The sequence below is a fragment of the Erythrolamprus reginae genome, chromosome 1, assembly GCF_031021105.1.
Source record: "Erythrolamprus reginae isolate rEryReg1 chromosome 1, rEryReg1.hap1, whole genome shotgun sequence".
NCBI lineage: Eukaryota > Metazoa > Chordata > Lepidosauria > Squamata > Dipsadidae > Erythrolamprus > Erythrolamprus reginae.
In genome coordinates this window covers 322,602,030-322,624,954 of record NC_091950.1, presented here as the reverse complement: position 1 = coordinate 322,624,954, position 22,925 = coordinate 322,602,030, and the positions used below count along the sequence as shown (strand labels likewise).

The window sequence follows — 22,925 nt, the reverse complement described above, 5'->3', positions numbered from 1 at the left end:
GCAAAAAGAACACCAAAAGACAGCAAAATCTCATGCGTGCAAGCATCCTCGTGTGAGATTTGGCTTCCTGCGCATGTGCAAAAGCCAAATCTCATGCAGATATGCACGCACACCTGCCGGTCATGCACAGCTGCGCACGCATCTTCATTTTTACTACCACTCTATAGAGTGGCCCATACTGGCTGCAAACCATTACTGGTTCTTTCACAAGTTCACTGCTCTTCCAGAGTTGCAAAAAGTATTGTTTCATACTTGCTTGTAATATTTTGAACATTATTCAGTGAAATTACGATTAAATTATTATTTAAGCCAAATAGCTTATAAGATGAGCTTTGAATAATACATATTACATTGGAATATGACTACCCAGAAACATATTTGCACACCTGTATTGATTCACCTATATCTACTAACACTATTATCTATTAACACTATTATCTATTAACACATATAAAAACAGTGGATGCTTCTGTGTATAGTAAAACCTACATCCTTGATAGTATAAACTTTATATGTTAATATTATGTCTAATGGAAAGAAGAATTATAATATTGCAGCAAAGAGTATATTTGTTTTGATTCTGCTATAATGCATAAACATTTGCTTGAAATTCTAAAGCTGTCTTGTGAAACAAGAATTTCCTTTGGTTTTTCAGTCTCTAGTCTCCATGGTGAACTCTTTTCATGACACAATCACTTCACTAGAGGAAAAGGCATCTATCCTGGAAAAAACAGGCAATATACCCAGTAAAGCAACCATAAGTCGGTCTATGACAACTGTCTGGCAGCGGTGGACCAGACTCAGAAGCATTGCCCAAGAGCAAGAAAGAATTTTGGAAGAATCAGTGCAGAAATGGAATGTATTTGATGATAAGGTATAAGGATGAAGTTTATTCAATATCTGTAAATATTCTTAATAGCCGTTAATGCATCATATCTGCACATTGCATATATGAGGTTAACATTCAAACCGTTTTATCCAGTATTGCCATTTTGCTAACTGCAATCAATGCACTGACCATCAGCATTTTCCTTATATTTTATTATGGTTCTGAGTTTTTTAAAGCATAAAGGGGTATAGTATAGAGCGTTGATGGTGAACCTTTTTTTCCTTGGATACCAAAAGCGTGTGTGCATGTGCTATTGTGCATGCGTGAGTGTACACACCCATAATTCAATGTCTGGGGATGGCGAAAATGGCTCCCTGCCTCCTCTGGAGGCCAGAAACAGCCTATTTCCCAAACTCTTGTGGCCTGGTAGGCCCATTTTTTGCCTTCCCCAGGGTCCAGAGGCAAAAATACAGCCCCAGAGACTCTCCGGAAGCTGAAAATTCCCTCCCAGTGCCTCCGGGTGAGCCAAAAATCAGTTGGCCAGCATACATATGCACATTGGAGCTGAGCTAGGGTGCCAGCAGATATGACTCTGCGTGCCATTTGGGGCATCCATGCCATAGGTTCACCATCACTGGTATAGAGGAATGTAGAAAGCTCATTTTAGGAAGCTAAGATTAGCACTCTCAGTAGTTTTAACAGAAATATATTCTGCTATTGCAACATATACATTGTTTTGCGTTACATTGTTTCATTGATCAAACAGGAAACAAATAAATGCTTTAATGCATTAAATAAGCAGTAAATTCCAATTAACAAATAGGGCTGAATTAAAGAAACTTAAATTTCAGAACATTCATATGATTAGTTCAATCTTTTCACATCAGGCACGCCATTTAACATTGCACTTGTTATTTAATTGTATAGACCAGTTTCTCTCAACCTCTTTACCATGGAAGAACTCTTGAAATAATGTCCAGGACTTGAGGAAACCCTGCATAAAAATCACACATGGACCCATCCCAAAGTTTCACAATACAATTGGTTTCTAATCTGTACAATATACTTTTTATAATGTTTATAGCAATAACAAAGTGGCAGATAAGCAGCTGAATCACAGCAGGAAAAATTTCCACCACTATGAGTGCTAGCATTTCATGGGAGAAAAAAATGATGGTTTTTTTTCAGTCACAATCCCTTATAGAACACCTAACAACCTCTCTGAGATACATATACATACATACATACATACATACATACATACATACATACATACATACATACATACATACAAGTTGCCCATGTAAGTTTTAAGTAATATAGCTTTAATAATGTATCATACTTTTCAGATGATAAGACACACTTTTTTCCACCCTAAAAGAGGGTGGAAATGTTGGTGTGTCTTATACAACAATTACAGCTATTTTTGGCCTCCAAAAAACTCTGTCCTGTGTGTCCCATTTTTTTTGCAAAAACATGGTGTGCAGAGGGCTTGGGAGGCAAAATCTGCTCAGACCCCATTACATTCTAGCTTTGCCTTAGATTCTTTGTCTAAAAGTCAAACTATCATCTCAAAAGAAAATTAGTGAAGATTTTAGTATACCATGTGTATTGTAACAGCATATTCATTAAGGCCAAGATGGGTTATGACAAAGCCAGTTTAGTTGGTGCATAATGTGACAGTAGTACCTACACACATCTATCCAACATGTGGCAGAACATTTTGTACCAGACACCTGTGGATACATCATGGATAGCCCACAACCTGTTAGATGTCAATGGCTGAACACCATCATCAATGTGTAGATATTGAATTTGAGAATATTATAGATTATAATGGGGTGGGTGGGTGGGTGTAGTTATGGTACCTTGAAAAAAATAATAGATTGGGTTCCATTTTTTATTTAAAATTGATATCTTTAGATGCAAAAAGCAACAGAGACGCTTGATCAGCTGCACGAACGCTTACCAGAGGGCTCAGTAGAAAAAGCTTCAAAGAATGAACTTCTGGATCTTCTAGATTATCACAGTAATTTCATTCTAGAGCTGGAACAGCAACTATCATCCTTGGGTCTACTCAAGCAGCATTCTTTTAGTTTGCTCCAAGATATAGAAATAACACCTAGTTCTCAGGAACAAATGCCCATCATGCAAGAAATCAAAGCAATGCAAGACCGATGTCATAAGTAAGAAAACATTTTATATTTCTGCATCTCCTTATAGCAGAATAGTGGAACATACAGCATTGATGTCATGTTCCATTCTACAACTTGTAGCACATAGCCAGAAATCGGCTTTAGAATTTTGTCCAATTTGGAAGGCAGTGCTGCAGGAGGAGGGGAAAAGAAGAAGAATTGTCTGATTATATAAATGTGCTTGCATTAAATTGAGTTTACTTCAATGTGCAAATATAATTATCATAGTTACATTTTTCCACTATTGCTGAATGTGAGAGTTATTCAAAAGTCCTGTATAAATGATTACTTAAGCTTGTCCTTTGCTTGACAACCTGCTGCTAGGAATAAAGTGACAAGAAGATATTGCAAAGCAATTTTGATTCACTCTCCTCCATACTTACCTCAGGCCCATTTTCCAAATATTGTAGAATCTAGAATAATTTTGATAGAAAAAAAATTAATGGTTAAAACTTAGCATTATTATCCTGCCTATTAAATAGCAATAGCAATAATATTAATATTACTTGTTGTATTACCATCCTAAAATATAATTTCATCCCTGTTACATTTTTCTGTTTTGTAAATTACATTGATTACGGTAATGTTTTCAGATGTTATAAGATGAATATGTGAACTAACATCTAAACATTTTTAAAGCATGCAACAGAAGGTGAAAAAAAGTGAGAAAGTGGTTAAACAAGAATTAAAGGAACGTGAAGAAGTAGAAAAAGAGATTAATAAAGTAAAAACCTGGATTCAGGAAGGAAGAGAATATTTATTAAATCCTACAATAGAAAGTGATATTCAACTTGAAAAACTTCAGGTATGCCAAACAGATACCAATTATTGAAAACAAGTTGATGCTGTGAATATTTATTTATTTATTTGTTTTGTCCAATACACAATAATACACAATGAGGGTTATAGAGGATGTAATCAGGTAGAATGTATTAAAGAGGGAATAGAGGAGAAAATAAAGGAGTGAAATATAACTATGAGAGAATAGCAAAAAAAGATATAGGTATAGAAGAGAAGATATAGGAGAGACAATAGGATAGGGGATGGTAGGCACTGTGGTGCACTTATGTACGCCCCTTACTGACCTCTTAGGAACTTGGTGAGGTCAACCGTGGATAGTCTAAGGGTAATGTGTTGGGGGTTAGGGGATGATACTACAGAGTCCGGTAGTGAATTCCACACTTCGACAACTCGATTACTAAAGTCTTATTTTTTACAGTCAAGTTTGGAGCGTTTAATATTAAGCTCCTATATGTTGTGGGCTCTTGTGTTGTTGTGGTTGAAGCTGAAGTAGTCTTTGACAGGCAGGATGTGAAAGCAATGAGTATTTCTATTCATTTTGATGTTTTTTGTCTAAAACAATCACAGTCTCCTATTGTGACTAACCCAATGAGAAGCTATTACTATGCATACATATCAGTGCACAATCCATACAGATCTGTGAAAGACTTAACATAAAGATTATATAGTAGTCTATATAAAAGCAATGACAGCCAGTTAACAATACTTCGTAATTGTATCAAAATTTATTTCTATGCCACATTTAATGTAAAACAAGACACATTGTAGATTCCTTTTTTGTCTTCCATATACTTTAGACGCTCCTGAATGATGCCGCTATGCACCGTCAAGCAATTGAGAAAATGGCTGAACAGCAGCAGAATAAATACATGGGGCTTTACACCATTTTACCGTCTGAGCTATCTCTTCAGTTAGCAGAAGCAGGCTTGGCATTAGTAAATATACATGAGCAGGTAAAAATTGTTTAATATGACAATTTTACAACAGCTTTCAGTGCTAAAATTCCACAAGAATCACTGAACTGAGCTGTAGCGGTAAATTAATGAATGCAAAAGTAACGAAATCATCTACACCTCATAACTATCATCTACTCCCCACAACCATAAATATGGTGGCGATCCAATTTCTCAATAAAGCTGTCTACCTCTGCAGTATGTATTTCCTTGAAATCAAAGAGTCTGCATACTTTTTGTAAATAAACCTGTGGTATGGTTAGAAACACCACCATCATTATATATACATACTATACGTACAGCCAGATTGCATATTCAAGGATCATATGGAGCGGAAGGAGGAGATAGCACAGCTCTAGAGCAATCTCTTTTCCTATATTTAGAAATATATATAAGAAAATCACACAAGTCTGTTAAAGCTAGTTTTGTACAAGGATTAAGGCTAAAACCCAGAAGGTGTATTTCAGATCCATTCTTAGCTACTGAATCTCAATGTGTGACCTTGGATACTAATTGATCCTATCTCACAGGGCTACTGTTGTTAAGAAACATGGTAGAACTTATTTTGTATTCTCTAAATTGTAATATCTTGTATTCATTACAAATTCATTATAAATGTTTGTGGCTTTTTCAATATGTTCCGGTAATGTAATTTTTGTTATTTAAAAAAAATCATCACATTGTCTTTTGTATGCGCTGTAAAATTTGTCTCCTTCCTTTTTTTAACTTGTTATTTTTCCATCTGGCAGATTGAAGCCAAAGTAAAAGAAGCTCAGCAGCACAAAACATTAAATCAAGAATTTAACCGCAAAATTCAAGATGTAGCCAAAGAGCTTGATTTAATTCAATTGAAATTGAAAGAGAAGACAAATAATATAACACAAGCCAAAAGAGATCAAAAGGTAAAATATTTTGTTTAAAATGTAATTTTTGTTCAGAAAATTGAGAAAAGATGGAATTAAAACTATCTTTCATCATCAATTAAAACATGCCTTTTTCTATAAATTGTAACTGAAATGTTGAGAGTGTACTTTTATCAATTAAAAGATAGAGAGTAAGGAGTCCTCAGAATCATAATATCAGGAAACAACAACTTTATGAGGTAGTCTAGTATGAAATAGTTTTAATTATGATGGATTAATATGTGGATGCCTCATCACTTGTAGGAACAGTGGAATGTGTGTAGTACAGGTACTCCTTGGTTAACAGTAATTGAGATTGGAAACTTCATTGTTAATTGAAACAGTCATAAAGCATGACACCACATGAATGCATTGACTTATAACAGCAATCCCAGCAGCATTTGGCACAGTGGCACATGATCAACACTTGTTACTTCTTGCTCGCTTCCCCACTGACTTTGCTTGTCAGATGTTTCCAAATGGCAATCACATGGGGTGTGTGATATAATTGCAAGCTCGTTGCCAAGCACCTTGTATTCTTGAGCCATAAATGGACTATAAGTGGCAATTTATCCTTTTGCCATGTGTGATTTTTTTTTAAAAAAAAAACCTTGAGCTACTTGACAAAATAAAGATCATTTAAAAATGTAATTCTGAATAAAAATAACTTTTCACCACTTTTCTTGTGACCAAAATATTTCCTTTATTATAGAACCTGGATGAAGAACTAGACAGCTGTAACATAAAACTTCTGGAACTTGAGGCAGCTGTCCAAAGCTTTGCAGAGCAAAATCCTCAGCTAGGTAAACAGCTGACTGGCAAAATTAATAAACTGACAGAATTCCATCAACAAATAATTAGGGAAATGGAATACAGGGCATCAAAGCTAAATCAGGTATGATATGTCATCATATTGGACTGATATGTTCTGAAATTGTATCATCCAGAGTATGTTCTCATTGTGTAGGACTCAAGTTCCATAAATGATCCTCCATTCTGTTTTTACAAAATTCAGTTTCCTAATTCTTTTATTTTCTTCTTTTTTAAAAAAAGTCATAATTAATGCAAATATGTGACCCATACATCTGAGTTACCAGAAATTATTACAATTATTATTATTATTATTATGCATAGCAATGCAAATTCACAGCTGCCAGTTCTTTAGCTGGTGTTGGCCTTCATATGCCTCAAGTTCTTCCCAAGAACCTAGGATATCATTATAGTATATGTATGGATCAAGGACTGTACCTTTTTGTAATTGATGCACAGATTTTCTAAATGTTACTTGGATTTTTGGGTTATGGCACCCAGTGTCACTGGAACCATCATACCCGGTTTATGCCACAGTCTTTCAACTTCGATTTTGAGATTTTGATACTTTGTGATCTTTTCCAATTCTTTGACTTCTGTTCTACTATTCTACTACCCCCTGATATTGCCATTCCTATTATTCTTATTCTTATTATTTAACTCCATGAGAATCATTAAGTGTTATACCTCATGATTCTTGACAAATGTATCTTTTTCTCTTATGTACACTGAAAGCATATGCACCAAAGACAAATTCCTTGTGTGTGCAATCACACTTGGCCAATAAAGAATTCTATTCTATGCTATTCACACTTTCTTCTTTTCAACCATAGTTAAATCTAGCATTCACACAAGTTATTTTCACCCACCGTTCAACGTCAGTGTTTTGCATATACCAGATTTGAACACTTGAAATATAATTATGTGAAACACATGCTTAACATGCATATATGCAATTCATTAATTTTAATGTAAGTTTAGTAGAATAATACTACATTTGAGAAATGTAAATATTAAGATCTAAGTCCTGTGTATATTTGTTCTTCAAATGTTTTTTTTTTTTTTGCAGGCTGTTTCCCATTTAGATGAATATAATGAAATGCTAGAATTCATACTAAAATGGATTGAAAAAGCAAAAATTTTATTACATGGTAACATAATGTGGAATTCTGCTACTATACTCCGCAATCAATTTATATCTCATCAGGTAATAATAGCCCAGAGACCTTTTTTTTACTAATAACAATAAAAACAAGAATTGCTGCATCAAAAAACCTGTAAGCGCGCGGAAGCAAAAAAAAACCCACGCCAAAACACGGGCATATCTGCATCTCCGTGTGCAATTTTGCTACCTGCAAAGGTGCAGTAGCATAATTGCGCTGGACTCCGCTAGCACTTAGAGCCACAGGGGTGAGCAACAAGTCACTGTTCCATCTTAGCAGCCTACCTCTGGTCAAAACCAATAGCTTGAATTGGATATGGAAGTAAACTGGCATGGAATCAAACTGGCAATGCACTTGCAGAGCAGAGGTACAGAATGATGTGTGCTATTCTTGAGCCATATATGATTGCCTACGTCACTTGCATCAGCTGACTTTTCCAGTTACTCTTCAAGGGCAACTCCATGTAGAACATTACAGTAGTGTAATCAGGAGGTGATTGGGGTATATATGACCATGAGAAGAGCCCAGTGGTGAAATTGCATTTTTAAAATTACTGATTCTGTAGGTGTGGCTTAGTGGGCATGGTATGGCTTGATGGGCATGGCAGGTGAAAGATACTGCAAAATCTCCATTCCTATCCCATTCCAGGGAAGGATACTGCAAAATATCCATTCCCTCCTCACTCTTGGGGGAAGGATATTGCAAAATATCCATTCCCACCCCACTCTTGGGCCAGCCAGAGGTGACCGATTCTCCGAACTAGTCAAAATTTCCACTACTGGTTCCCTAGAATCTGTCAGAACCTGCTGGATTTCACCCTGGAAAGATCCTCCCAATATTTGAACAGGTACAACTGGCAAACTTACAAAGCTGTACAAAGGCCCAGTTAGCTACAATTGCCATCTGATGGTTGAGCAGAAGTTTAGGAGAACCTCGAGGTTGCACAGCAAATTTGTCTGAGGCAGTGCAACCCCATGTGGAAAATTGTTTCCAAAATCGATCCAGTATAGTTCAATAAAACATACAAGGATAGATATCTCCCAAAGCATATGTTCAAGCCATTCTTAATATATATATATGTCCCCTGAAGACTGGATGATTGGGCTTCTTCTAGGCAATGATTGACTTAGTAAGGAAAGGAAGATACCTCATATCAGTGGTAGGTTGCTCCAGGTTCTTAGAACTAATAGCGGTGGTGGGGGAGGCTCCACCCATCTGTGCATGTGCAGAAGCATCGCAGGCATGAGCGCAAACTGGTTAGCAAACTAATTCAAAACCCACTACTGCCTCATAAGTCCTTGACCATGGACTGCAAGTGATCTATTTAAAGTAGTTTAATAGAAATATTGAACTTTTTAAAAGATTGATGAAAAGCTAATAAGAAGCTTTGTCTGAGATCAGGTGTTTCATGCACTGGAAATTCCAAGTTGCTAATTTACTTAAATAAATCTGCATGGAGTTCAGGTCAACAACTTTTCGCTTAGCATCTTTTCACGTAATGGGGTGATTCTATATAAGTGTTTCAAGAGGTAATAACAGGCAACAGTAAACAAAGAGATTATGCAATCTTATTTCACTAATAAACACTGCTATATTAGCAATAATTAAAAATGTATTTCCAAAATCCAATTTGATATTTCAGCAAAGTTATAACATATAGGTTTTTTTTAATCTTATGTATGATTTAAAAAAGGAATAATTGCAATAATTTTGAGCTTAAAATTTAGTTCAGCTGCAGCTGGAAAAGTAAAACATCATCTATTTTATACAATTTAGACTATGTTTGAAGAGGCTGGTGAACTTCCTAGGGATCTTGAAACCATGAATGAAAAAACAGAATACTTGGCAAGTGTATATTTCACGGAAGAGATGTCTCAGCAAGTATCAGATCTTCGCAGGCAGACTGAGGATTTACAGCAGGCTATCAAACAGCGGCTACAAAATATTCAGGATGCAGCCAAAGTATGTGAAAAGCATTTTACATATACATCATTACTGTATTAGGAAAGCACAATGCTAGTTTAGTTAATTTAGATGTAACTACTCATTTTTATTTTACAAAATGTATTCTACTATTGTAATTAATATTTTAATGTATTATTTTTATTTACTTATCACATTTTGGAATACACACCCCATGAAGGACTCTGGGTGGTGTGCAATAAAATATTAAAACATAAAATTAGGATGTAAAAGTTAAAATTTGAAAAGGAACAAAAGTTGATTAGAAACATTCTTAAAAAGTAATTGAAAGATGAAGGAAAGACGTTCAAGGTGCTCTCCATTCCCAAGCAAAATCACAAAGTACTGTATGTAGATTTATTTTATTGATTGATTGATTGATTGATTGATTGATTGATTGTTAGAGTTGAAAGGGACCATGCAGGTCATCAAGTCCAACCCCCTGCCTGAGCAGAAATCCTAAAGCACCCCAGCCAGGTGGCAGTCCAATCTCCTCTTGAAAGTGTCCAGAGTTGGGGAGTTCACAACATCCGCAGGCAGGTTGTTCCACTGGTTGATTGCTCTGACCGTCAGGAAGTTCTTCCTTACTTCTAGGTTGAATCTCTCCTTGGTCAGTTTCCAGCTGTTGTTCCTCATCCGACCCTCTGGTGCTCTGGAGAATAGAGTGGCCCCCTCCTCTCTATGGCAACCCCTCATATACCTGTATACAGCTATCATGTCCCCTCTGGCCCTCCTTTTCTCTAGGCTATCCATGCCAGTTCCCGCAATCTCTCTTCGTAAGTCTTGGTTTCAAGTCCCCTAATCATTTTGGTTGCTCTTTTCTGCACCTTCTCCAGAGTTCCAGTGTCTCTTTTGAAGGGTCGCGACCAGAACTGGATGTTTATATATCACTCATAAAACATTAAGATGCTGAAATCATGTTTTCTGGTTTTGCTTGAAACTCATATTTTCTGCAACACATTTTATGTTTATAGGATATGAAAAAATTTGAAACAGAAGTGAAAGCTCTTCGTGCAGCTTTAGAGCAAGCTCAAGCCACTCTGACATCTCCAGAAATTGGCCGTTTGAGCCTGAAAGAACAACTTTCTCACCGACAGGTAGACTGATCATACCATCGAGATACTATTTGCAGAAGCCCAGTTGTGAAGCATTAATTCCTGGGTTACTTTGAGACTAGGCACTTTTCTTCAATTACTAGGATGAATGCTAATAATAAGACTCCTCCTGATATTGCACTGTGGGGTATCTATTTGTCATCTTCCATTTGGGTGCTGGAAGAGCTAAGAGAAAGGAATGTTAACTTTCTATGTTTATGTTAGCTCACAGTAGTTTTGTAGGGTATTGTACATGTGTACTGTATTTCAGAATACAGTCAATCCTCATTTAGTCAGCACAATTGGTACCGAGTTGTTGCTTACTTTATTAAGTAAAATGGTAACTACATGAAGCATCGTGATTTTACTTCAGTTTTTTTCCCTTTGCTTTGCAGACCTGCAAATGTTGTAAATGTGGGTATTAGTTATTGTTTCATTATCATCCTAACTGTTACTTTGTGAGGCAATTACTAAATGAGGACTTCCTGTATTTCAAATTTTAGATACATGTTTAACTGGAGCCACTAACCAAACAGATACATTTATTAAAGCCTAACTTTAATAAATGGGGCGAGTACAAGTGCACTAGAGTGCCTTCCGTCCCCTGTCCTATTGCTCTCCTATATCTCCTATACCTTTCTTCTATTCCTATATCTCTTCTTCTATTCTTTCATTGATATGTTCTATTACTATATTTTCTTTTCTATTATTTCTTAGATATATTTTACTATGAGTATCTCCTCTATAACATTCATCATGTATTTTGCTATGTGTATAGAGATACATACCCACTAAAACCCTCATTGTGTATTGGACAAAATAAATAAATAAAACTTCCAACTGCTTTGAATCTTTGTGATTACCATGTTTCTTAGGTCTCCTATCCCATTCATTATTGTTTTAAAATGTTCCACTGTACAATTCATTTTGAGCAATTGAGATCTAGAATTAATAATTAAATTAACTTTTAGCTCACTTTTGCAAAACACATATAGTAACATTGCTTATGTATGCTCAATGTTTCTAGCATTTGCTTTTGGAAATGGAATCGTTGAAGCCAAAGGTTCACGCAGTTCAAGTTTGTCAGAGTGCTTTACGGATTCCTGAGGAAGTTCTCACTACTCTACCAATTTGTCATGCAGCTCTTAGGCTGCAGGAGGATGCCAGTCATCTACAGCACACAGCTATCCAGCAGTGCAATATAATGCAGGCAAGTGTATATTCAAATAAGACTCAAACTAATACTTGACTGAGGAAGAATTTAGAGAAGGAAGGCTGTAAGTTTAATGGTGAACAAAAGAGCTAAAATGTATGTGAAAAGTATGAATTATTTGTATTTGTATTGTATTTGTATTTATTAGATTTGTATGCCGCCCCTCTCCGCAGACTCAGGGCGATTCACAACAGTGACAAAAACAATATATATTGACAAATCTAATAATTAAAATCTAAGATAACAATTACACATTTAAAAAACTAAAAGCAAGGAACCCCAATATAAAAAACATACATACGGTCATATCATACATTAGTGTCATTGAAGTTGACGTGAGTGTGTTTGAATGTAGGAAAGTGTACGTTGTCGCTAGTAGCATGTTAGATTCATAAAAATGATGATAATGGATGAACCAGACATAGATTTTTCGTGAACATGTTGTAGCATTATGTGAAGGGTGAAGAGAGCTAAACTAAGAACCATAAATGGAGAAACAATATCCAATAATTTGAGATGAAACTCAAATCTTGCAAGGAGTCTACGTTTGATTACATTTATTCAATAGGGTATACAGTGTAGGTAGTTTTGACTTACAATCATTTGTTTAGTCACAATTCCAAGTTATACCAACACTGAAAAAAATGACTAGTGACTGATTTCACCAAACCGTTGCAGCATCCCTGTGGTCATGTGATCAAAATTCTAACACTTGGCAACTGACATATTTATGATGGTTGTAGTATCCTGGGGTTACAGGATCATGTGTAACCTTCTGACCAGCAAAGTCAGTGGGAAAGCCAGATTCACTAACAATGTCGTTTGGCGGGACCCAGGGGAAGAGCCTTCTCTGTGGTGGCCCTGGCCCTTTGGAACCAACTCCCCTCAGAGATTAGAATTGCCCCCACCCTCCTCGCCTTTTGTAAGCTTCTTAAAACCCACCTCTGCCATCAGGCATGGGGGAACTGAGATATTCTATCCCCCTAGGCCTTTACAATTTACGCATGATATGTCTGTATGTATGTTTGGTTTTATAATAAGGTTTTTTTTTAGTTGTTTTAGTATTGGATTGTTACATGCTGTTTTTTATCACTGTTGTTAGCCGCCCCGAGTCTACGGAGAGGGGCGGCATACAAATCCAATAAATAAATAAATAAGCACATTACTAAATTAACAACTGCAGTGATTCACTTAACAACTGTGGCAGAAAAGGTCATAAAATGGGACAAACTCACTTAACTATCTTACTTAGCAAGAGGAATTTTGGGCTCAATCAGTTGGGGACTATCTCTGGTGTAATGCATATCTATTTAGAAATAAATAGCAATAGCATTGAGACTTATATACTGCTTCACAGTGCTTTACAGCTCTTTCTAAATGATTTATAGACTCACCATATTGCTCCTAATAGTCTGGGTCCTTTTTTTTACTGATCTCGTAAGGTTGGAAGGTTGAGTCAACCTTGAGCCAGTGGGGCTTAAACTGCCAAAGTGCAGTCAGCAGAAGTCACCTGCAGTACTGCATTCTAGCCACTGTGCTGCCACAGATAATCCTATTGCAACTTTGCCCTCCTCATTTTAGGTGATGATTGTAGTGATGAAGCTAAGTTAATGAAGTAGTTGTCTTATTTTACAGGCTCAATTATCTATTCTTTCTCTGTAGGAAGCAGCAGTACAGTATGAGCAATATGAACAAGAGATGAAACATCTCCAGCATATGATAGAAAAAGCACATCATGAGATTCAAGAGAAGCCCATATCAACAAGTAACATACAAGAATTGGAAGCCCAAATTTCATGCCACGAGGTATTACAACTGAGATCCAAGGCTGACTTTTGTTTTTTAAAGGCTAAAAATTACTTTGCTTTCCTATCTCATCATTTTGTCCTTTTTCATAGTAGGTAGTTGAAATTGGTAACAGCTCTTAATATAGCTACTATAGCTACATTCACCTGACGCCATTTTGATATAATCAATTGTCTTCTAAACTCCTTATTTTAAATACTGAGAGTTATATCCTACTCACTTTTAAACGTCTTTGGGGATGTTAGATTCCCAAAGACATTAGATTAACAACTTTATGCCATACATTTATTGCTAACATGTTGTAAGCTGCCCTGAGTTTAAGGAGAAGGGCGGCATAAAAATCGAATAAATAAATAAATAAATATAGCAAATTCTGTAATGTGCCATATTAGATTTATTGGTCTCCATTTTTGTTGCACAATCTTAGAAATACAGAAACATTCTACTTGCTTTCCCTACCGTTTGACTGCACATCTTCTATATTTTAATGTCAGTTGTTTATCCCTCTACCACTGTTACCAATTTAACAATCTTTTCCTATAAAGATATAAATATCTACAGACAACTTCTAATCACTCTATCTTATCTAATGTTGTATAAATAAGAGTCAAGAGTTTACTTACATAGGAATTTATTTATTTATCTTTATTTATCTTTTTCTAATACATTGACTTTTTGTTTTTAAGAAACATAGAAAAATAAAAATTGTTGGTGGCTTTTGTTCAGGGACAAATAGCTCTCTTCTCCCTATTCCCTTTTATTTATGTTTTTGTTGAGTTTCTCTTTTTACTGCACTGACTTATTTTAGGTAAAATTTAGGTAAAATAGGTAGTGTAAAAACCTGCTAGGCAACAAAAATCATGAGATCACTTTGTTCTAACTGGAAATATTTAAAAACAAAACAGGTTATGCCTACAGGCTTTTTTTTGAAGAGCAAAATATGAGAAATTACTATCATAATAGAAAGCATGTTGTTCTGGGGGGGGGGGAAACTCAGTTATGAAGTAATACAGTAAGAGTTAACAAATGTATTTTCATCTTGAGAATTTGGTACATAGTGAATATTTCTATGGAAGTTGATGCTATCACTCTCAAAAATTGCTGTGAATCAGTCTCAATATTCATCCTCAATTTCTCTACGGAGTTTTCTTTATTTGGATACATTATTTGTGAAAAACCTCTTTATATAATCCAAACCTAAAGAAAAAAGATTGATTGACATGTACAAGTTACCTGTATAAATGTTGCTGTGTCCATAGTTGCTATATGTAAAGAATTTCTTTCACGTATGTATTTATAAGTCTTCATAGAAACATAGAAGTCTGACGGCAGAAAAAGACCTCATGGTCCATCTAGTCTGCCCTTATACTATTTTCTGTATTTTATCTTAGGATGGATATATGTTTATCCCAGGCATGTTTAAATTCAGTTACTGTGGATTTATCTACCACGTCTGCTGGAAGTTTGTTCCAAGGATCTACTACTCTTTCAGTAAAATAATATTTTCTCATGTTGCTTTTGATCTTTCCCCCAACTAACTTCAGATTGTGTCCCCTTGTTCTTGTCTTCACTTTCCTATTAAAAACACTTCCCTCCTGAACCTTATTTAACCCTTTAATATATTTAAATGTTTCGATCATGTCCCCCCTTTTCCTTCTGTCCTCCAGACTATACAGATTGAGTTCATTAAGTCTTTCCTGATACGTTTTATGCTTAAGACCTTCCACCATTCTTGTAGCCCGTCTTTGGACCCGTTCAATTTTGTCAATATCTTTTTGTAGGTGAGGTCTCCAGAACTGAACACAGTATTCCAAATGGGGTCTCACCAGCGCTCTATAAAGCGGGATCACAATCTCCCTCTTCCTGCTTGTTATACCTCTAGCTATGCAGCCAAGCATCCTACTTGCTTTCCCTACCGCCTGACTGCACTGCTCACCCATTTTGAGACTGTCAGAAATCACTACCCCTAAATCCTTTTCTTCTGAAGTATTTGCTAACACAGAACTGCCAATACAATACTCAGATTGAGGATTCCTTTTCCCCAAGTGCATTATTTTACATTTGGAAACATTAAACTGCAGTTTCCATTGCTTTGACCACTTATCTAGTAAAGCTAAATCATTTACCATATTACAGACGCCTCCAGGAATATCAACCCTATTGCACACTTTAGAGTCATCGGCAAATAGGCAAACCTTCCCTACCAAACCTTCCCCTATGTCACTCACAAACATATTAAAAAGAATAGGACCCAGAACAGACCCTTGTGGCACACCGCTTGTAACCTGACCCTGCTCTTCTTTGTACTCAAGACAATTTGACAATTTTGCATTTCTTTCTCTTACATATAAGTCATATTGGGTTGAGGTCCATTCATTTTGAGGGAGAAATAGTGGTTGGTGCCTATACAGTAGTCTAATCTCAGGTGCTTTGCTTCTAACCTTGCCTCACAAAAGTATTCCAACAGTTGACTGGAATACAATTATCAATGACATTATACTTCTCTGTCTAGTCCATCTTTTGGGCAGTTGTCTTATGAATTATAAGTTCACCATAAAGGAGCTTATTAAATACCAGATGGAGGCATAGCTGACAAAAGCACATGTAAAGAAATTAAAATGTCCAGGTCTAGTTAGGTGTGTGTGTGTGTGTGTGTGTGTGTGTGTGTGTGTAAACTCATTTTGTATTCTTTGATAAGAGTTAGCAGCTATTTTTGTTTTCACTTTTTACACAGCATTATGAAGCTAATACTGTACTCTAATTCAGTATATATACATTAGAAGCCCAACACAAAGTACTCGAGTTAAAGGGTTAAACAGCTACTTCTATATCGTAGTAGCTTTGTTTTGCAATCTTTATTTGCTGTGCCAGCCAGGTTGAGTCAACATTAAGCAGATCTAATCCTAAATTGTGTATTTGCTGTAGAAAGAGAGGCTTTGATATTTGGATTTTAGTTTTAAATAAACTTGCTTGTTTGTTTTAATTCTAAATGAAACCTGGAGATAACCCCAGTTACTGCTGCACTTAAGCAATTATAAAAAGGGGCCTTTTTTCTAACCACATTTATTTTTGCTATATTTGTACAGCCAGCATATTAGAACAGCAAGAAAAAAGTGACAGCATTTGTTAGCCTTGCTTTTTATTGCCTTCTCTGTTGACTATTGTATATTCACAAAGAGAAACAGCAGTTTTTAAAAAACCACTTCTAGTTATTGCATGACCTCATTTCCCTAGTATGTGGTATCTGGAGACATTCAGCTGGTTTTGGTGCCTTGCAGGAAGGCGACGGCATAAATTATTCCCCCTGTCCCTCCCATTTTGAGCAGAATCCTGTGTGGAAATGCTTTGTCTCTGCCACCAGCTTAATCTCCTTGTCTGTGATAAGTGAGCAGTTGATTTGCATACCTGTCTCTGTTAAAGGGTTAAGTCTGCATGTGATGCAGCCTGACTTGTTCTTTTTTCCACAATCAACATCCTGTGGTTCAGCTATTGCTGTGGCTAATGTGGAGCGACTGAAACACAGAGCTGTGATTTCATTGGCTGATCTTGAAGAAGGGAGCCGGGTTTTTCTAACGGAAGCAGAATTGCTGCTAGCTTGTACTCCTTATGGCCTTTACTGATCCTGCGGTTTTCTCAGGAGCTGGCAGAGAAGATCAAAGGCTACCAAGAGCAAATTGCGTCTCTCAATTCAAAGTGCAAGATGCTAACCATGAAAGCCAAGCATGCTACTATGCTGCTGACAGTGACAGAGGTGGAAGGGCTGTCGGAGAGAATGGAGGAGTTGGATTCAGAAGACATGCTTCCTGCACATAGTGCTCACCCGTCTGTAGTGATGGTAAGCAGTGGCCGTGTAATCCACATTTATCTGTTGGGATCGTATTTTGCAGTACCACTTTCTCATGCTATTGTGGACAGGATTGCAATTATTTAGATTGTTTACTTTTTGTTAGGAGATCCCTGAATATTATGGAATAAAGGATAATAATCTCAGTTTGTGCAAAACAGTAAGGTGAACAGAAAAGTGAAGAGAAATTAGTCAGTTATCTTTGTTGGCTATCATATGGAAGGGGTGTAAGTCAACCTTTTAAAATATGTGTACTTATTTTAAAATAAGCAGTAAATCGTTCACTCTAAATAACAGTAAGTTAGGTTGAGGCTTATACCTCTAAAAACTCATTTTAAAATTTATATGTCAAGATTTTTAATATCAGATGCAGATTACATGTCTAAATGCAGAACTTGAAGAAGAATTAAAACTAAAATGTTATGTTACATATAAATTATTTAACCACCTGCAGCAGTGGTAAATTGTTACAGAAGTTTATACTGTACTAAAAACATTTTATAGATAAGTAAAATATTTCCGTGTTAACTATTAACAGTAAACAGAAGAGCATATTTAAAATAAAAACATTTTATTAGGATCATAGATCAGAAAATTAAAATTTAAAATATAAATTACACAACAAAATTAAAAGTATTTGATGGGATCTTCATCCCTGCCTGGCAATATGTGGCATTTTTCCTAGCTACATTTTGGTTGATTTCTAGTGATATGGTATTTCTAGTGATATGGTATTTAACTCATCTGGGTTTTTTCCTTGGAATTACTGGAGGAAGTGCTATACAATACTTTTGGAACTCTCAATAATAATTGCAATAAAAGAGGACTTAGGTAAAGGTTCTCCCGCACATGCATGCTAGTCGTTCCCAGCTAGAGGACTTAAGAGAACTTAAATTTTTCTATTTGTCCATTTTTGTTGGTTCCTAGGTTCCTGTACTTAACCTCATATAAGATGCCTTAAATTAATAGGCCCAGACTCAACCCCAACAAGATGGTATGGCTGTGGGTTTTCCCTCCCAAGGACAATCCCATCTGTCCATCCATTATTATGGGAGCAGAGCTCTTGCCCCCTCAGAGAGGGTCCACAACCTGGATAACTGCATTGTTTTTAGCTCTATGTTCTAGTTGTTTTTCTCTGTAATTTTTCCCACATAGTTTCCTTCTTGGTAGAATTAATACCTATCTTTTATTATTATTGTGGCTGCACTAATTTTTACATAGAACTGTTACGTAAATTCCTTAGAAATTCATCCCTCATCAGCTTTACTAACATACTTTTGGTGAATATATAGTGATCATCAGGAGGAAGAAAAAAAAGTAAAAATAAAAATTTGATTGTGTAAACGAGATTTTGACAGGCATAGCTAATGATACAGAGGTAGAGAATGTTTTGCCTGCCAAAACCAACTAAATTCAAGGATTAAGTAGCATGAAGAGTAGAACTCATCCTTCTTTATAGTTAGTCTGTGTACAGGTTTGAGAAGGGACCGCAGTCTCTTATAAACTATGTTCTGATGAAACTCCACATTTTTGAAGACATGAAATGCAAAATCTTTCTGGTGTCTGAATGATCTTCCTGTCCTTTGGGATGAATTTCCCATGGCAGATGACTGCTGGTCGCTGTCACACACTTCTGTCACCAGTTACTGAGGAATCTGGGGAAGAGGGAAGCAACAGTGAGATCTCTTCTCCTCCTGCCTGTCGCTCTCCTTCACCTGTGGCTAATGCTGATGCTTCTGTTAATCAGGTATCTTCCTCAGCATTCATTCATCTGTGCTCTCTGCAAACATCTGTGGTCCTCGTACAGTGTACAATGTCTCATTTGTTCAGTAATGCTGAGTGTAGATCATTCAAGCTGTGCAAATATAGAGCCTTTATTTTATCATTAAGAAATCACCATTCATTCTCACTTTCAAAATTAGTTTAGCATATCAAAATTATAAAAGTTCTTGCAAAAGCACAACTTTATACTAACATGTTAGATATATTTCATTATCTCTTTGTTTTGATTCTGTCAGTAGATTGTTGTGGACAGAGATAGAATATTTTCCATTGTTTTGTTTATGTGGGAACAATCCAATTTTTTCATATGATTTCAGCTGTTTTCTTTGCATTATTTTCATCTCAATAGAAAAGTTCTTTTAGTATGTATCTGCAAGTATCTCTGTACATATGGTTCCAGGCCTTCTATCCATCAAAAGTATTTCAGAATCATTTCATACCATTCTTTTTACAGTGAAAAGAAATATAAAATGGAATAAAACAGTGGAAGTTGTAGATTCTAATGTCTCCTTGCATGTATACTTGAGATTTTCTTACAGATTTTCAGTATTATTCAAGTTGTGGGACTATGAATGACAATCCAAAACTTTACCTTTCGTTTAAGTACTTCACAGGCAGTTTCAGAATATTACCTCTCTGAAATATGCAGCCTTTTTTTTCAGCCTTCATTTTTAAAATTACAGTAGGTTATTGTTATTACAGTAGGTTATTTGCTTGATAGCTAGGAAAATCTAGATGTCCAAAACTAAGCTTTGATTGCAAAAGACATGCTGAAAAATTCAATGGATACTGTCCACTGCACAGAGTGTCTCGTACAACAATGACCTTCATGGGAACTGTCTGAAGCAAATGTCATAAAAGCAGTGGTGGGCAGCACCTGCTGCGCCCAGGTGCACGGCTCCGGTAGTTCGGCTGTGCCCAGGTGCACAGCTCTGGTAGGTCAGTGGCCATGCATGCGCACAACCAGCAAGATACTGGCAATTTTTGGCCTTTTTTTTGCTTCCGTGCATGGACGGAAGCCAAAAATCACCCAAATCTCATGCACAGACGCTCACGCAAGATTTTAGTTGCTGTGTATCCGCAGCAGCTGAATCTTGTGTGAGCGCACGAATGGAGCACACTGGAAACGCCAGCGACTGGCAGCACATCACTGTCCAAAAATAAATGCCATCACAATTTTTGAAGCAAATATGCTAGAATCAGTGAAGAAAATGGATCTTATTGACTGTTTTATCAAGATAATTCAAAGTTACATCTAAAACAACTATGAAGTACTTAAAGGGAAAAAAGGTTTAAATAGTTGTCAATGATACTTTAAACTGTATCAGAAACTTGTTAATAAAAAAATCTTATTTGCAGTGTAAGTAATGAAAAAAGTGGGTATCGTAATTATATATGTAACATCTGAAATCAAATATTTATGTTATCTTTGTCATTGGCTTTATGTATATTTTAAACAGCATGTGAGTGTTTAAAGTTAGTTCTTGTCTGGCTGATAAGGTTTCCTGAATTGCAGTGCTATATGTTTATTATGTTAAATCAAAGATTGGCAAATTTATAATTCTACAGTTCTGTGTTTGCTTAAATCAGTCATAGTCATCTTCAAAGTTATTCCAATGTGTCTGGTGGTGGTGACGTTTTTTATTTTTTAACATAAAAAGTAAAAGCTATAATGATGGGAAGAAAATAAAATAATGCTGTTAAAACATCAAAAACAGGAGCTAGTACTAAAATATTAGTACTAAATTAGAATATATTCAAATTTCAAAAATAAGCTGAACTTTCAGCACTTTTGAAAATACAATGTTTTACCTTATGCTCATAGGACATTGCTTATTATCAAGCTTTATCTGCTGAACAGTTGCAGACAGAAGCATCCCAAATTCAACCTAGCGCTCCAATTGCTCAAGAATCCTATGAACCAAGATTAGAAGCCCTTTCCAGTACTAAATTGGATGATTTGCAACGTTCTTGGGAGACCCTGAAAAATGTGGTAAGTCTTTTGACGTAGGGAGGAATGGAGCAATATGGCCATTAATGGGCATGGGGATTCGTATTTATGTCAATACGAATTGACATAAATACGGAGAGGGGCGGCATACAAATCTAAATAATAAATAAATAAATAATAAATAAAATAAATACTTCCAAATTATTTAGATTGAAAATTAGCTTGCATAGGAACTGTGAGGAAACTTGCATATAGAAGGTTTCAAGGCCTAGAATAACCTTTTCAATTTAAAATTCCAGAGGTTACAAAATATTTCTAAAGTGTTAGATATGTAAACCTGACCTGTTCAACTCTACAGGTCCTATTTTTTATGTATCCTAAATAGCGCTACCCATAAACCAAGTACTAACATTAACAATTTCCCCCTCAGATAGGGCTCACAACTTGGGAGTCCTCCTAGATCCACAGCTGAGGTTAGAACAACATCTCTCAGCTGTGGCTAAGGGGGCTTTGGCACAGGTTCGACTTGTCCACCAGTTGCAGCCCTCCCATTTTTTATCAACTGCTGTAGAAATATCTTTCAGATGTGATTAAACAGTATTTGAAATTAGTAAATAGTTCAGGTACTTGTCAGATTCCAAAAAAGTGACTTCATGCCAACATGTGGGTATCAAGGAATAAAAGCAGCTGCATGCCTATTTTAAATTACCAACATTATGAATCCATATAGTACAAAGAGGAGTTTTGACAAAAGAATTTATATGAAATTTGAAAATATTAGATTTATATCATTAAATGTATCAACTAGATTCTAGTTGATAGACTACTAGGAAACTACAACTATATAAGATAAATGCAAAGTAATGTCTATTATAGTGATAATAAAAGTTCAGCAACATCTCCTGTTTATTATATAGGCTAAAAGCAATTTAATTGTAGACGGAGAGCTGTTTTGTAACAATTTAGAAACAAATTTCATGCAATAATGTTTATGAAAAAAAGAACCTCTGCATTAGTATGTCTTTTAAAAGCCTAAGGTACAATCACAAAGTGATACAATCACTAAGTGTATGTGTGTCAAAAAAAACCCTATACGAATTTATATCTGCATGCTTCCTTTTTCTTTTTAATGACATTTGTTAAAATTAACTTTCATTAAAATATTATTAATTCACTGTGTTTTCTCATTATTTAATACAAAAGTTTAATCTCTATTTACAAATACATTTTCCTTTTAGATTAGTGAAAAACAGCGCACACTTTATGAAGCCCTTGAACGTCAGCAGAAATATCAAGATTCGCTTCAGTCTATATCAACAAAAATGGAAGCCGTTGAAGTGAAATTAAATGACACTCTCGATAATAATAAGAGTCCAGAAAGCCAGATGGCTGGTCACCAGGTAAAATAAATAAATAAGCACCTTTCTTGTTCAGTTTCAAGGGCCAGGTCTTCATATTCAGCTGTACGGCAAAGTTATGTCAGACATGTTTTCATTTTTTGCCTTCTTTTAGAAAGTGATGGAAGAATTTTCTGTTTTTTTAAAAAACAAGTATTTTAAAAGGAAAGGAGTATTACTTTAAAAGTATTATGCATTTTCCAAGTGCTCATTCATTATCTTT

The 22,925-nt window shown here is 35.8% G+C and overlaps 1 protein-coding gene across 1 annotated transcript in view; it reads left to right on the top strand.

Annotated features, from left to right (window-relative positions):
- SYNE1 (spectrin repeat containing nuclear envelope protein 1) overlaps positions 1–22,925 on the top strand; it is a 354,964-nt gene that overhangs the window by 208,378 nt on the left and 123,661 nt on the right. The window contains exons 80-94 of the mRNA XM_070733725.1: positions 656–874; positions 2,753–3,015; positions 3,664–3,829; positions 4,623–4,778; positions 5,528–5,680; positions 6,393–6,575; positions 7,560–7,697; positions 9,430–9,615; positions 10,590–10,712; positions 11,737–11,919; positions 13,585–13,728; positions 17,366–17,563; positions 19,179–19,319; positions 21,180–21,347; positions 22,544–22,705. Coding sequence (XP_070589826.1) covers positions 656–874; positions 2,753–3,015; positions 3,664–3,829; positions 4,623–4,778; positions 5,528–5,680; positions 6,393–6,575; positions 7,560–7,697; positions 9,430–9,615; positions 10,590–10,712; positions 11,737–11,919; positions 13,585–13,728; positions 17,366–17,563; positions 19,179–19,319; positions 21,180–21,347; positions 22,544–22,705 — 2,583 coding nt within the window. The remainder of the gene's footprint in view (positions 1–655; positions 875–2,752; positions 3,016–3,663; positions 3,830–4,622; positions 4,779–5,527; positions 5,681–6,392; positions 6,576–7,559; positions 7,698–9,429; positions 9,616–10,589; positions 10,713–11,736; positions 11,920–13,584; positions 13,729–17,365; positions 17,564–19,178; positions 19,320–21,179; positions 21,348–22,543; positions 22,706–22,925) is intronic.